This window comes from Ylistrum balloti, unplaced genomic scaffold (assembly GCF_031769215.1).
Source record: "Ylistrum balloti isolate Yb309-2 unplaced genomic scaffold, AGI_CSIRO_Ybal_v1 Utg370028, whole genome shotgun sequence".
Lineage (NCBI taxonomy): Eukaryota > Metazoa > Mollusca > Bivalvia > Pectinida > Pectinidae > Ylistrum > Ylistrum balloti.
Window position 1 is genome coordinate 166,885 of NW_026782092.1, and position 15,512 is coordinate 182,396.

General features: G+C 33.4%; 1 protein-coding gene across 1 annotated transcript; it reads right to left on the reverse strand.

Moving 5' to 3' along the window:
• Nucleotides 1-4,324: 4,324 nt before the first annotated feature.
• LOC132548835 (GPN-loop GTPase 3-like) lies at nucleotides 4,325-15,481 on the reverse strand. The gene is made up of 8 exons (XM_060212729.1): nucleotides 15,366-15,481; nucleotides 10,012-10,120; nucleotides 9,156-9,243; nucleotides 8,819-8,898; nucleotides 8,235-8,475; nucleotides 7,564-7,663; nucleotides 7,026-7,154; nucleotides 4,325-4,604 (listed from the first exon to the last, which is right to left on the reverse strand). Exons 1-8 carry the CDS (start codon nucleotides 15,411-15,413, stop codon nucleotides 4,551-4,553), a joined length of 849 nt encoding a protein of 282 aa, XP_060068712.1. The 5' UTR covers nucleotides 15,414-15,481; the 3' UTR covers nucleotides 4,325-4,550.
• Nucleotides 15,482-15,512: the final 31 nt, after the last annotated feature.

Genomic DNA, 15,512 nt, shown 5'->3' on the forward strand with positions numbered 1-15,512 from the left:
CCTCGCGGAACTCTTGTTTAATATAATGTCCTATCTCATATACAACAATATGATATGAAAGTTATTGACTTAGTACCTGACTAAGCAGATTCTTACAATAGAACCTGTCATCGAGAGCGAGTGAGTGTATGTGTGTGATCGCGGGTAAGTGTGCTATGTAACAGAGTATGCTAGTGTGTGCGTGTCTGAATTTAAAGTGTACATGGGTTAGAATTTAAGAATGAGTGCATGTAAAAAAAGATTATCACTCATATATATATATATATTGCGGAACTAATGCCGACTTTATAGTGTTATCACACAGAAATATGCCCCCGAAAGTCCCTGAATGGCACCACATCCGGTCACAGAAAGTTAAAAGCATCACATTCCCGCAATTCTGAGTGTTAAGGTGGGAGCGGTAAGTACCATTATTTTTAAGACTCTGGCTGTTCTCGGCTAAAGAGACACAGCCCAAAGTTAAGGGAGATATTTAGAACTAAACAGATTTTTTCAGAAAAAAAAGGAAAGTGCATATCCAAATTACCGCCTCCTACGCAATGAGAATAGGAGACACTATTTTTAATGATCCAGATTGTAGGCGCCGGCAAGAAGTCGACAGGGAAAATATGATTTCAATTTTTTACACTAAAATAATGTTTGAATATAGACAGTGAAATAAAGATTCAAATGATAAGTCAATGTGCAAGCCCGTGAATAAATAAGGTATGTCATTCACCCAAACCGACGCTTCCATCAGATGTGTTCTTAATCGCTGACCGAGCCGAAAATTCGACTCAAAAGGCTCTGAGAATGTCTTATCGCAACATTCCATGCTGAAAAGAAATTTCGCCTATCTCGACACTTCTCTAATGTTTTCTCAGGAATGTCATGAAAATAATTATATTTCTGGCATAAGTTGTCATTATTCTATCACATGGGATTAGATCGCTAAATAGCTGACAATCTAGATTTTATCTTTTCTTTTTTGTTGCTTTTTTTCTAAATATATGCATACTTATGATGTATAAGTAAGATTTTCGAAACTACAATTACAATATTGTTGTGGTATTGCAACATGCGTGCATATCACCTTTGTGTTAACTTTTTAGAAGTGTATTTAACGAATTCCAGGTGTGCACGCATTTTGAATTTGAGTTACTTTTGCTCTAACATTGAAAAAAATCACTTGAAAATAACCATTTTGCACTTTTTTTTATCAGTATGTCAATATACTGTAAACCAATAAATACGGAGAATTCATATTCATACCGCACCCACGAGAACAATAATTCCTTACCTTTATCTCATTCATGAATACTGTTTACAAAAATAATCATTACAATACCTAAATACGATTTCTCCCAGTCATAAAATCTTGTAGGCAAATCAGAAAACAAAATGACACTCCGCTCGCGAAAAAATAGTGACTAGCAGTATCATTTTTTGAAATTAGATTATCTTCAGAGTCCACACGCAAGTAGACCATAATACTAAACACTTCTTATCTTCGCTACATGTGTCCATAGTCTGCAATGACATGTGTTTAGTTTCAATATGACAAGCCAAATTGATGTTGATTTTTATTTTACACAGTCGTGAATAAAAACAGTGGCATCCCCGATAGAAATGTTAATGCGAAGATAAGAGCTGATCATAACGCCTACATGTTGTTCAAGCTTAATCCGAAAAATACCGATTTATTTCCGTAGATATCGTGTACCGACATACCTCACGTAAGATTCCATAGCAATGTGGGTGCTTGGGTAGCCTTTATTTATTTTTATGATCATTTAAAATAGGACAGCGTCTTAAATAAACAATGATCACACTTGATAAGACCGTGGAAGACGTATGTAGTTTTAGACGTGTTTTACTGATACTATTGTGTATGTGTTCAAATGGCGGATGAATATCCAATGAGGACAAGCAGTTTGAGTCAGTATAGTATTTTGAAATTGTAATATCAGAAAATTTATATGCTATTAAAAGAGATGTGAACACCATTTTGGACAGATTATGCATGAACGTCGAAAAGCGCGAAATGATAAGTACACTCCTTTTATTTTTAAAAGCCTTATTTTAAATTTATATTTCTATACTATAGAATTATTAATTTTCGTGGAGTTTCATGGCGTTTTTTTTTTTGTTTTTTGTTTGTGGGGGGGGGGGTGTTATTAGTTTGGAACATTCTCTTAATCAACAAGGTCATATGTCAACAAACTGCTAATATTTATTTGAGTACATGTTTAACTTTTATTGACAATAAATCAAGATTCCACAAATATAGGGTTTTTGGTTTTTGTTTTTTAACCGCGAAAATCGAGACCCACAAAATATTTGACAGTGTGTTTCTGTATATTGTGTAACACAAGAATGATGTGTAGTCATGTAATGTGGAAAAGATTAGAACAATTCTGTAAGTTAGATATAACATAAGTAACACTGAATCAGCAATATATCTAATTTTCTAACTTTGACGCCCGAAACATTCTGGAACTGTTTTCATCCATCGTGAATCCAAATTTTCAATACTATTACAGAAATGTATTTTAATACGATATATAAGTGTGCATTCGAGTAGAATCCTAGAATTAATGTAAAACGGACTTACATAACATCTATAGCAAAACAATCTATAATAGTTATATTGCTGTCGTTTAGGAGCCTTGTGTTGTTTAAGGTGGACAAGCCTTTACATACAAATATTACATTTCAAATAAAAATATTTTTTGCTTGTGGTAATAACCGTTTTTATCTTTATTCTTTACAGAAGTATTATAGTCTGATTCAATTAAATTGGAGTTCAGGAATTTAATACATATATATATCAAATAAAGTATCGATATATTAGCAACCTATCCAGGTTTAAACCAATTTCCGTGTCGTTCATCATACCTGGGAACAAAACAAACTGCTGAATAATTTACTTTCCATGCAAAGAATCAACAAGCAGTAAAAATGAAGTGGATTCACTATATAACTATGCTAAATATATTGTTCTCTACAAGTGAAAGAAGGGAGTTAAAAGGCCAGTGTAATAAATTTTATTGGTTCTTTTTTACGGCTCGCTGTTTTGATGGAAGAAATCAACCTTTTATCATCAGTGTAAGTTCATCATTATCTTGGTTCGCAATTTGAGAACGTCGCATGACATTACCAAGGTTTACATGACGGGTGTAGCCGATGAAGCAGAAGATTCTTCTTTGATTCCCTGGTTTGGCCTGTCTTGTTTATTTTCAAGGACAAAAAGCTAAGTATCTGTGTATAATAAACCATAAATTGACATATACATAAATATCTTAAATCACAATTTGAAGCTGGTTATTGATGCCACGATAGCAGAGTAAGCTCGAACCATTTATTCATCAAAATTAGGACGCTTCTCGACCGATCGATACCCCATCACTTTGTCACGGTGAATATTTAGACAGACGGTAATTGTCATCAATAATTTTGAAAAATGACTCATATTCACTCTTTCATGGTGGCATGAGTTCTGCTTTTCATATTTTACAGCATTCCTCAACTTAAAATCGTCTGATTCACGATATTTTACCCTTGCTACCTATTTGAGTAAGAAATCCATTTTGCTTTTCTTGATTATCAGTACTTCTGTATCAAGGTAACATTAACTCATCCTGTTTTCACTGTTTCCATCACCATACACCACAGTAAGGACCTAATAGAAGATATGATGAATTTCAGGTTGAAATTAAATTTTTATCTTTATTCTAGTGCAAGATAATGCCAAATTAGATTTTATGACAATTTTGAGTTTTTGAAAGAATTTGTGATAAGAAAGGATTAAATGGGGTAAAACATTACAAATAATTTGTAACAGCTCCTAAATAGTGTAGAAATCACTCTAAGTATATATTATAAGGTGACATCAAATTATAGTACAGTCACTTTTTGGCAAGTTCGTGCAATGACAAATTCTCAGCAATACATATTGAAACTGCAAATATGACAGGTAATCTATTTTCATTTACACTAGAGGACACTTATAAATAAAGCACATTATATTGATTTATTTTCATTTCTTACTTGTCCTTGAATTCTGTTGAAAACTGGGATGCTTGTCCTTTCTGACTCATTTCATTCAGCAAGTCAATTCATTTTTAAAAAATTAATTTTTGATTCTCTTCAAATCCAAAAATCCTAACATTATTTATTTTTCATCTTAGTTGGAAATAGTCTTTATTTGGAAACATTTCGTTATTTTATGTGTAGAATTAAATTTTTCTAAATTTTTTTTTCATGTTTGCATCTTAAACAATATTCCAAATTCAGGACAACATTTTAAGACATTTTTAAAATTTGTAACGACAAACACAGCACGATGTTTATAGCATTTATTTAATTCAGTTAATTCAACAATTGCAAAACAAAATATCTCAATATTATTGAAAGACATCAATCAGAAACAGGCTCCACACTGTCCATCAAACATTCCCAAGTACGTTTTTGATTCATTCATACATTCATCCATGAATATGTCCTTTCACTTTATCCTTTCATCTTGCATTCATCATTCAAACATCCATCACATATTCATCAATAGCCAGTCAGCCATCGAAGCCACTGTCGAATTCATTATCATCGCCATCTTGTGGGTCATCCTGGAACAGAAATTAGATTAAATCAGTACAGAAACAAAGATTGATAGCGTGGACCATTTTTTCAGCATTGTTTAGATACAAAATACAATATAACTTTACTGACAAATTAGTGTAAAATCCTTAATATTTGTGGGACTCCATTTTCTTGGTTTTCAAAATTACTGTTTCATAATCAATTGGTTATTGTGGATAAATAAAGGTAATTAAATCTATTCTCATTTTATATGTTTGTTAATAGTGGAATTCATGGTTAAATGTCTCCCACGAAATCAACGAAAACAATTCCTCTATAAAAATGAATGCTTTTACAGTAAACAGAGTAGTAATATTGTACAGAGAGTTTGTCGTTGTATGATAGCACACATTTACATTCCCTCATTTCTGTAGATTTGTGAGGGCACAATTCTAGAGGATTTATAAAGATTATTACTTTAAAATTTCTAGATTTGTTACAGTGAAATTGGTAAATGAATCTTACCCAACATTTCTCAGGGTTTGTGAAGATGAAATTGGTAAATGAACCTTACCCAACATTTCTCTGGGTTTGTAAAGATAAAGTTGGAAAATGAATCCTACCCAACATTTCTCTGGGTTTGTAAAGATAAACTTGGAAAATGAATCCTACCCAACATTTCTCTGGGTTTGTGAAGATGAAATTGGTAAATGAATCTTACCCAACATTTCTCTGGGTTTGTGAAGATGAAATTGGTAAATGAATCTTACCCAACATTTCTCTGGGTTTGTGAAGATGAAATTGGTAAATGAATCCTACCCAACATTTCTCTGGGTTTGTAAAGATAAACTTGGTAAATGAATCTTACCCAACATTTCTCTGGGTTTGTGAAGATGAAATTGGTAAATGAATCCTACCCAACATTTCTCAGGGTTTGTGAAGATGAAATTGGTAAATGAATCCTACCCAACATTTCTCAGGGTTTGTGAAGATGAAATTGGTAAATGAATCCTACCCAACATTTCTCAGGGTTTGTGAAGATGAAATTGGTAAATGAATCCTTACCCAACATTTCTCTGGGTTTGTGAAGATGAAATTGGTTAATGAATCATACCCAACATTTCTCTGGGTTTGTGAAGATACCCAACATTGTAAAGATGAAATTGGTAAATGTACCCAACATTTCTCTGGGTTTGTGAAGATGAAATTGGTATATGAATCTTACCCAACATTTCTCTGGGTTTGTGAAGATGAAATTGGTTAATGAACATTGGTTAATGAATCTTACCCAACATTTCTCTGGGTTTGTGAAGATGAAATTGGTAAATGAATCCTACCCAACATTTCTCAGGGTTTGTGAAGATGAAATTGGTATATGAATCTTACCCAACATTTCTCTGGGTTTGTGAAGATGAAATTGGTAAATGAATCTTACCCAACATTTCTCAGGGTTTGTGAAGATGAAATTGGATAATGAATCTTACCCAACATTTCTCAGGGTTAATGAATCTTACCCAACATTTCTCTGGGTTTGTAAAAATAAACTTGGTAAATGAATCTTACCCAACATTTCTCTGGGTTTGTGAAGATGAAATTGGTAAATGAATCTTACCCAACATTTCTCTGGGTTTGTGAAGATGAAATTGGTAAATGAATCCTACCCAACATTTCTCAGGGTTTGTGAAGATGAAATTGGTAAATGAATCTTACCCAACATTTCTCTGGGTTTGTGAAGATGTAATTGGTATATGAATCTTACCCAACATTTCTCAGGGTTTGTGAAGATGAAATTGGTTAATGAATCCTACCCAACATTTCTATGGGTTAATGAATCTTGCCCAACATTTCTCTGGGTTTGTAAAGATAAACTTGGTAAATGAATCTTACCCAACATTTCTCTGGGTTTGTGAAGATGAAATTGGTAAATGAATCCTACCCAACATTTCTCAGGGTTTGTGAAGATGAAATTGGTAAATGAATCCTACCCAACATTTCTCAGGGTTTGTGAAGATGAAATTGGTAAATGAATCCTACCCAACATTTCTCTGGGTTTGTGAAGATGAAATTGGTATATGAATCTTACCCAACATTTCTCAGGGTTTGTGAAGATGAAATTGGTTAATGAATCTTACCCAACATTTCTCTGGGTTAATGAATCTTACCCAACATTTCTGTGGGTTAATGAATCCTACCCAACATTTCTCTGGGTTTGTGAAGATGAAATTGGTTAATGAATCCTACCCAACATTTCTCTGGGTTTGTGAAGATGAAATTGGTTAATGAATCTTACCCAACATTTCTGTGGGTTTGTGAAGATGAAATTGGTAAATGAATCTTACCCAACATTTCTCTGGGTTTGTGAAGATGAAATTGGTTAATGAATCTTACCCAACATTTCTGTGGGTTAATGAATCTTACCCAACATTTCTGTGGGTTTGTTACAAATAAAACAGGTTGATGACACTTACCCTCATTTCTCTGGGTTCCAGATCCTCTCCATACTGTATGGCACTATCTATCTGTAATAGTACATCATTGATACTATCCTCATCTGTCTGATCCAGGGGAAGAAACTTCACCAAACTGTAATCCTCGATCTGTCAAAATGATCAACATCTTATTGTCAATTCAAATACCTCCCAACTACTAAATACCAATTCAAAATATAATGAGAAATTAGAACTCTCTCTCATCCCATTCAACTAAGTTCAGAACTTGAATTCATTTCCATGGTTATTTGGAGAAGACTTTTTAATTTCTATTCAAATACCTTAAAACTACCTAAAACAACTCAAAATATAATGAAAATATTTACTCCCTAACACCCTCTCAAGTTTAGTTCAGGAATGATTTCCATGGATATCACAAAAAGACTAGAAATTACTATGCATTGATAAATTTCAAATCCAGAGAGTTGGAAGGGTGCATCTTAATCATAAAACATAAAAATATAAAATTTTTGTTATTTTTATTGTCAAGAAAATGAAATGGATCTACTATATTTACCATTGTTGCTATGGCAGAGTTGAGTTTCTGGAACTTGCTGCTGAATTTACTGTTATTAAATTCTTCATCAAGCAAAACTGGCAGTTCTGGGTCAAGGTACCTGTTAAAACAGTATATAAGATCATGGAAGAGCTTTGTTGTTTACTTGTATTTCTGTAAGTTTTCCTTCTAACAAGAATCTAATTATTGTTTAAAAAATAATAAGCTTTTTAGTTTATAACAAATGCAAAACAAGTTTTTCCAATTTCTATTGATCACTCTTGTAGGCCCTGATGGCAGCGTGCGAGGGGTCTTACTGTTGGAGAAAGCTCGAGGATGTGGGGAAAAGACAGATGACCACAGATGACCTGATATCTTTTCATGTCCGTTATGGGAATCGAACCCCAAAAGTCTAGGCAACCACTCAAATTATTGTTGAACAAAACAAATTTTAACAAGAGGCCATAGAGCCTTATTTGTCTCCTAAGTTCTATATATGCTGTTTTTCTTGTTACATACATCATTAAAAGTAAACTTGTTACCATGGCAATATAACTTTTTACTGCATCATACATGTATACTGTATGATATTTACCATCATCCGACGATAAGGATTCTAAACTGATCACTAAATGACATCAACTTTTACAGATAAAAAGACACCAACATTTTTAAAGTGAAAAAATATCAACCTGTCTAAATCTTTCTTTGCTTTCTTGCTGAGCAGGTCAAGTTTCGTCATCACATTGACATGGGGCAGTTCTAGATTGACCATAGTGGACAAAGCTGTCATTACTCCAGACACAAACTTAGATGCTTCAATCATGAACTGTGAGTCTATCAGGAAGACTCCAGCGATACGAAAGTCCCACTTCTGTAGCGTTTCAACCAGTTGTTTCATGGCCGGAATGTGTGTGTACAATTCTACCTGACCTGGAAACATCAGATAACATGAGAGAATAAAGGCCATACTAATGAAAATATCTTTTTCATGGCCAGAACGTATGCATAATACTACCTGGCCTAGAAACATGATAAAGAATGACAGAAATAAGGCCACACTACAGTAATTCTGCGGCTGGAATATGTCGGTGTGGGTATAATTTTACATGGCCTAACAACTCAAGACAAAGTGACAGAATGGAGGTCACACTAATGAAATACTTGTATATACATTTAAACTTGAACACTTTTTTTATATTATTTTTGTTACTCAAATCTCTCAATGAAAAAAATGGGAAATACACAGACATGATGAACGTCTACAACTACTTACCAGGACAATCAAACAAGATATAGTCATCCTCTGCCTCATCTAGCTGTTCTTGTAACCAGTCAAAGTTCTGAGCCAAATATCTATACACAAGACAAACAATGAGGTTATAACTTGTCACTTTTCTGATGCAAATACATACTCAGTATACACATACACCATAGAAACAGTCTAAGGAACCCATCTCACCAAATATTACCATAAAAGATACACATGTATTAAGAATTATCACCTTCCAAGACAATACTCAAAAAATTGTGTTATACATGTAAACATACTATAATGAAAAATTGTTTTATTTAAGTTTTTTTATGATTGTACACTTCAATAACATACTTACTCCATACAGAAAATAAGTCCACCATTAGGTCCAAACCTCAATGCTTCATCGTCCATAGCATCATCCAAATGAATCAATTCCCTTATATCTGTATAAAAATGGACATTAAATTAAAATATTTAAATTGGAAAAGCAAGAGACACATGTGAATTAGTGGCAGCAAGAATAGCTGTTCAATATAATTTGAAATTTTCTGAATATGAGCTGTAACTGTACGAAAAACAACAACACTTTCTTCATTTCAGTTTCTCAACATTCCCACCTAATTTCAGCTGAATAGCACCAGTGGAGCTAGCTGGAGAAGTTCAAAATAGGTTTTTTAAATGGCTTCCATAGTGGCCATATTAAATATAGGACCAACACAAAAAATAACAACATTTGGTCCACACTATCCCAGAATAATTTTATGAAAGTCTGAGCTGATTATCACTGGTGGACCAGGAAAATAATCTTAAAATAGGTGTTGCAAAGGGAAACCATGATTGTGTAACAATGTTATAGACTGGCCACCAATGTCAAAGTTTTGGAAGACACCAAAAAATAGCATCGCTTTGATGGCTTCCTTTCCTTAACATCAAAAAGTTTCAGCACAATAGCACTGGTGGAATGTTTAAAAACAATGTTTAAAATATGTTTTTCAAGATGACAGTCATGGTGGCCATATTGCATTTTAACTGACCTGGAAGTTTTGAAGATTGAGTGCAAGAAAAAAATGAATGACAGCTGGCCTATTTATGTTTTGTTCAAAACAATGATAAAATGATATCTATTGGTTAAAATGAATCACAGCAATTTTCATCTTACAATCATTGTTAACTTGTAAACACGTGTAATGATGTAATGATAGATATCTTACCAGCCAACACAGGGTAATCAAAGTGTTCAGCTGCCGGGTCCAAATTTACCACCTGTATATTACGATGTATGACTTCTCCGTGTCTTACCATGTTACTGCAGTATGTGGACTGTAAACAACACAGGTATATTGAGAATCATTTCACGATGTAATCCTCTCAGAAATTAACATTCATTCACAATTTCTTTTTATGTTTACCTCTCATAATAAAAATCACTGAAAATACTTTATAATGTAAAGTGAAACCTTATTATTTGGAACTTGGTGGGACTATGCATTCGATTTAAGTGAGTTAAAGTGGTTTTTTAAAAAGTTTGGAAGGGACCAACTAAATGCTTCGAAATAAATGGGGTCTTAAGAGTTATACCACTTCAAGATAATGAGGTTCGACTGTTCAAACTTATAACTTATAACTTTAAAAAGTTTGGCAGGGACCAACCAAATGCTTCGAATTAAATGGGGTCTTAGAGTTATACCAGTTCAAGATAATGAGGTTCGACTGTACAAACAAAAGATATAAGTCATCACATAAAAAACAAATGCTTTTATATAGATGGCTATCCACAGTAAAATTTTAAATTGTAAATTAATTTTCCATCAAATCAGTGAAATTTGTGTAAATGTACAATTCTGTGAAACAATCCCAAGTTTATAAAGGATATTGACCCCAGCACAACATTAAAATTTCAAAAAAGACAAGTACTAATTGCAATGGGGACCATTACAAATGTCCCCCAAATGACCACTTCATCAGTAAATGATCACAATAACCAGACCTGCAGTCATGCCAAAAATGGACTACGCCATTTTGCTCCTTGTGCCACCTAATACATGTATACCAATTTTCACGAAAATCAGACAATATCTAAAATTTGGCCAAATTTTGACCACAGCTGACCGCTCAGATGACCGACTGGAAAAATTCAAGTGGCCTGCACTCCGCCTCGCATGTATGAATATGTGTGTAAAGTTTTGTTGAATTCCATGCAATACTTTTTGAGAAATAATAATAATAATAATTAAAAAAATATAATAATAATAAGAAGAAACGGAGCAAACAAAATATGTCCCCCCACTTCATTTGGGTGACATAATTATAAATGGCATATTTAGTTATTATAGAGTATGTTTGTTAATGACATCATTGTTGTAGCTTTTCTCACAATATCAATGTTATACTGTTACATGCCATGAGATTATAATATTTTTATGCCACCAAAGTATTTCTAAAGTTTTTGCACCGTAAATATGATTCATCCCACAAACTGAATTTCTCACCTCTACCAGAGATCTAGCCTCAAAGCCTCTTACAGATGTTTTTATTTATGGATTTTTTATAAAATGTATGAAACATGTGTACTAAGAGAGGAAACCAAAGTTACATGGCAGGTCATATTACCATAGAAATAAAATCTTCACACACCTCAGATTCCCTGTGCACTGCCAAACACCGACACTGTACATACGTTAAACAGAAGGACAAACTAGAAAAATATTAGCTTTGAACCCTACGTCAATCAAAAGTGTCTGCAGAAAATGCAATTTTATTAAATCAGAGGCAGCTCACATCAGAATCACATCCCTGACATTCTTATACCAAGGACAGGTCATAGTATTAAAGTGAGTCAATTACTACTGTGATAAAGAGACATGCTTTGTATGGATATCTTACAAATAGATATCAGATCTTTTCAATCTTTCTATTCAAGTCTGGCATGAATATGTCAAGACCCACAATGCATAATCACTTAAGTAGGGAAAGTTAAACTTACATTTAGCTTGCTTTTTCCACCCCCAATAAGCCTAGGCTATTTATTGTTTATTGAACATTTCATAAAATACTTTTAAGTAAAATATTCTGTGATATAAATGCATATCATGATGTGAGGAGGAATATAAAACCAGAGATGTATAGGTATGTGTTATATTCTTTTCTGATAAAATGATATTGGGATGAATTCTTTCTTGTAAATTATTTAATTCCCATTAAATCAACATATGAAAACTGCTAGATGACACTGCTCTCAAGTACCATACACAATACACACTTGAAATGTCAGCAATTGAGGAATATTTATCTCTCCTCAGCTCAACCAATTTTACAAATGTCAACATGAAAAATGGTACAAGGATGTGTTATGATCACATTACGATACATTTTTCAATGTTGCTAACTTCTTCAATTATTTTAGACATTAATGTCTGAAGATGCTTCTTGAAAACCCATTTTATTTGTGTGAAATACATGATACTGAAACCTCCTATATTAATGTATTATTGATCACATTAAGGACATATCTTTTGATGTCACCAACTTTATTTATGATCTCATGATAAAATCTGAGGATGCTGCCCTGGAGTGTGATACACAATGTACAAATGTTATAGCATACCACTGCCACTAGGTAGCGTGGTGAACTCATTGGAATAATTTTACAAATCAAACGTTTCCATAAACAGAAAGATAGGATTAGTAGTACCAGCTGTACCAAAGGGTGTGACAAATGGCTGAAACAGTAACTGTGTTACATTTAGCCTAAAAATTGATATCATTTTGTACCGTTACATTTGATTAGCCAAACAAAAAGATACTTAAAATTCATTCCTTAAATGATAACAAAAAAATTAACAGAAAATCGAAAATATTTTCTTTAGGTTAGTAACTGATTATATAAGTATCGCAGCCTGTTGAAAAAAAAAGAGACATTTCCATGACTACACTTGTACAGCCAGCTTCATCAGACAAATGGCCATAAAAGTGTAAATGTCAGTGTGGTATAAAGTGTACGATAAGGTAATGAAACCTATAAATAGTTTTTAAGTACCCTTTATTATAATTATACTGAATGATACTAATGCCCCTAATAGGTTGATTTTCCAGGTACTTTTTTTATTTTTGAGATTAACCAGTGTGAGGAGCTCAGAATATTAGATGAGATTTGAGTTTAAGTGTTGAAATGAATTTTCTATTATGATATCAATAACTTTGAACCAATTTGGAATTTTAACTTGAAAAGCAATCCACACATTACAGGCATAGGCATTAACAAAGTGAGTGTGAAGCTTGAATTTGATTGGCCCAAGGGAACTTAAGTTATTGAGAAGAAACAAATATTCTATTCATAGTAACTGTAACCTTTATCCTTTGACATTTCATGATAGAAAGCAATCCTATTGTAGCAAGAGGAACTGTGTGAAGTTTCATTTTGTTTGATTCAATGGGAATTGAGTTACTGGTCAGAAACAAATTTTCCATTTATAAAGACAGTGACCTAGACATGTGACCTTTTGACTTGAAAAGCAATTTCAAGCAACTATTTGCATTGGCCTAGCATGATTTCGTCCTCGGGGATGGATTCTTGTTATTTTTTTCCTCGTCTGTACATGCATCAACTCAGCAGCAATCAAACAGAAATTATGTCATTGTATCATTCTATCGATATTTAGTTCTACATTACCTCCTTTTCAAAAGCCAGTTATCTCTTTAATTCAATTTTTTGCCTAAGCAAACAGTAAATAATATCGTATCATATCAAAGCATATGAAATATGATATAATTATAAAAAGAAAACAATCCAAGAAGCCCTCGATATTAGTTCAGAAATAATCAACAAACATAATATTTATGATAAAAAATAGTTCCCGTGTGCATGCCATACCAGACTGTTACATCCGAGTAGAACTTGATATGTTTAATATACTCCATACTCAAGAAGCTACTTGACACTGAATCAAACCCTAATAGAGTGGCCAATACGAACAGTGAGGATGGACAGACTACAGTGTATAGTCACTAAATATAAAAGGTGAGCATGAATTTACCTGTGTCCTATTTTTAGCCACACTATAAGCAGTTGATAACTAATGGGGATGATAAATTTAGTGATTTTTACAAAAAATGAGACAAATAAATTACCTACTTTTTGTGTAAAGTACGCAGTGTTACAGGGGTTATTGGGCTATGTCAAAAATGTAGTGCCCTTTTCTGTTGCAATTTTTTAAAAGAACTTCATGTGTTTCTAATTCAAAATAAGCCTGTATTTGATTAATTAACTAAGGACTATTACACATCTATGGGGTTGTGCTAAGGATTAGACTCTCATACACAGTGCTTGAACACAAAACACAGCTTTCGCTGTTTAAATCCTAATACTTATCACAGATTTGTCACGGAAGTCAGAACTATGCTCTCTAACACCCCATTAAAAATTTATCAATATTTACAATGTTCTTGTTATGTTGTTTTATATGAAATTTAAACCTCTCCAACATCAGAACCACAAAAGAAATGGATAATGATGTAAAATACACGAGATAAAAGAAAGTTATCTTGGATCAGCATAAGTTTCTATGAGGAGAAATGCGGACAAATATTTCACTTTGATAATTTCACAGTCAGCAAAAAAATGAAGTACCGGGTATGCAAAATTTTTTTAGGAACAAACGTTTTCACATGCAGTACATTGGCTATGCAGTTGTCTGCTAGATTCAGATCATGTACTGGAGCACCAGCAAATCTGGCTATACATATATAGGGCAAATGTTAACATAGAGGTGAGGTCCGGTAACATTTCTTTCAGACAGAAAGAAAAATGGATGAGGAAGCATGTAAATCAGTATAACTAAAGTTTTTGGCATATCTAGTCAATTTCAGTCAATTCTTGAAAATTTCATCGTTACATATTTTCAGTATCCATGTACACTTGCTATTTTGTAACAAACGCTAAAGTGAGTCCATCAAATTTGACATCATTCACTCCTCGAGTTGTCTGCAGATAAGCATTCCATTGATGCAGATTCAGACAAAAGGTGCACTTTCAGCATTTCCATCCAAAAAAATTATAACCTGTAATGAATGTGAATTGTGTGGTGGAAGCAAGTCAAATATGTGGCGTTTAATTCATGAATTAAGGTAATGTCATTTCTCACCATTGGATTATACAATTCAAAATTCAAACAATTCACTGGAAATGGTGTCTTATGACAAAAAAAACATTCGTTTTACCAACTCACTAGAATTTGTCATTCATTGTTTATGTGCACACTGGACACGGCCAGCTATGACTCAGTTGTTTACATTTGCCTATACGTCAGATTTGCAAGTGCTCCAGTACCTGCTGATTACTATGGTGTTTAGATCGTTTTTCCTCTTTGCGGCAGGAAGTGTCAATACACCCCATAATTATTCTGCATCATGTGAGCACATATCGGTCGTTTTATGGAATGAGAGACGAAATATGACAAGTGTTTATACACTGTTCCCGTCCGAGGCCGAGGGACAATTGATTACTGATGTGTTTGGTTGTGGAGGGACTATAAGCTCAAAAATTCAATCTTTAAAAACATTAAGTCACCTTTCCACTTCCCGCTGGACCCATCACAAGCTGTCCGTAACGAGGCATTGTTAGTGTGCAAAAGAATCAGTAATCAAAACTGAGACAGCTTTCACTCTCTTCTTTCACCACCGATCACAACAACATGCTGGAATCAACGTCAAATTA

Coding starts and splice junctions, on each gene's coding strand:
- LOC132548835 (XM_060212729.1), bottom strand. CDS start 15,413: ATGCCTCGTTACGGACAGCTTGTGATGGGTCCAGCGGGAAGTGGAAAG. Junction 7,664..8,234: donor GCAAAGAAAGATTTAGACAG/GTTGATATTTTT, acceptor CTGTTTTAACAG/GTACCTTGACCCAGAACTGC. Junction 4,605..7,025: donor TGGAACCCAGAGAAATGAGG/GTAAGTGTCATC, acceptor TTTCTGTTCCAG/GATGACCCACAAGATGGCGA.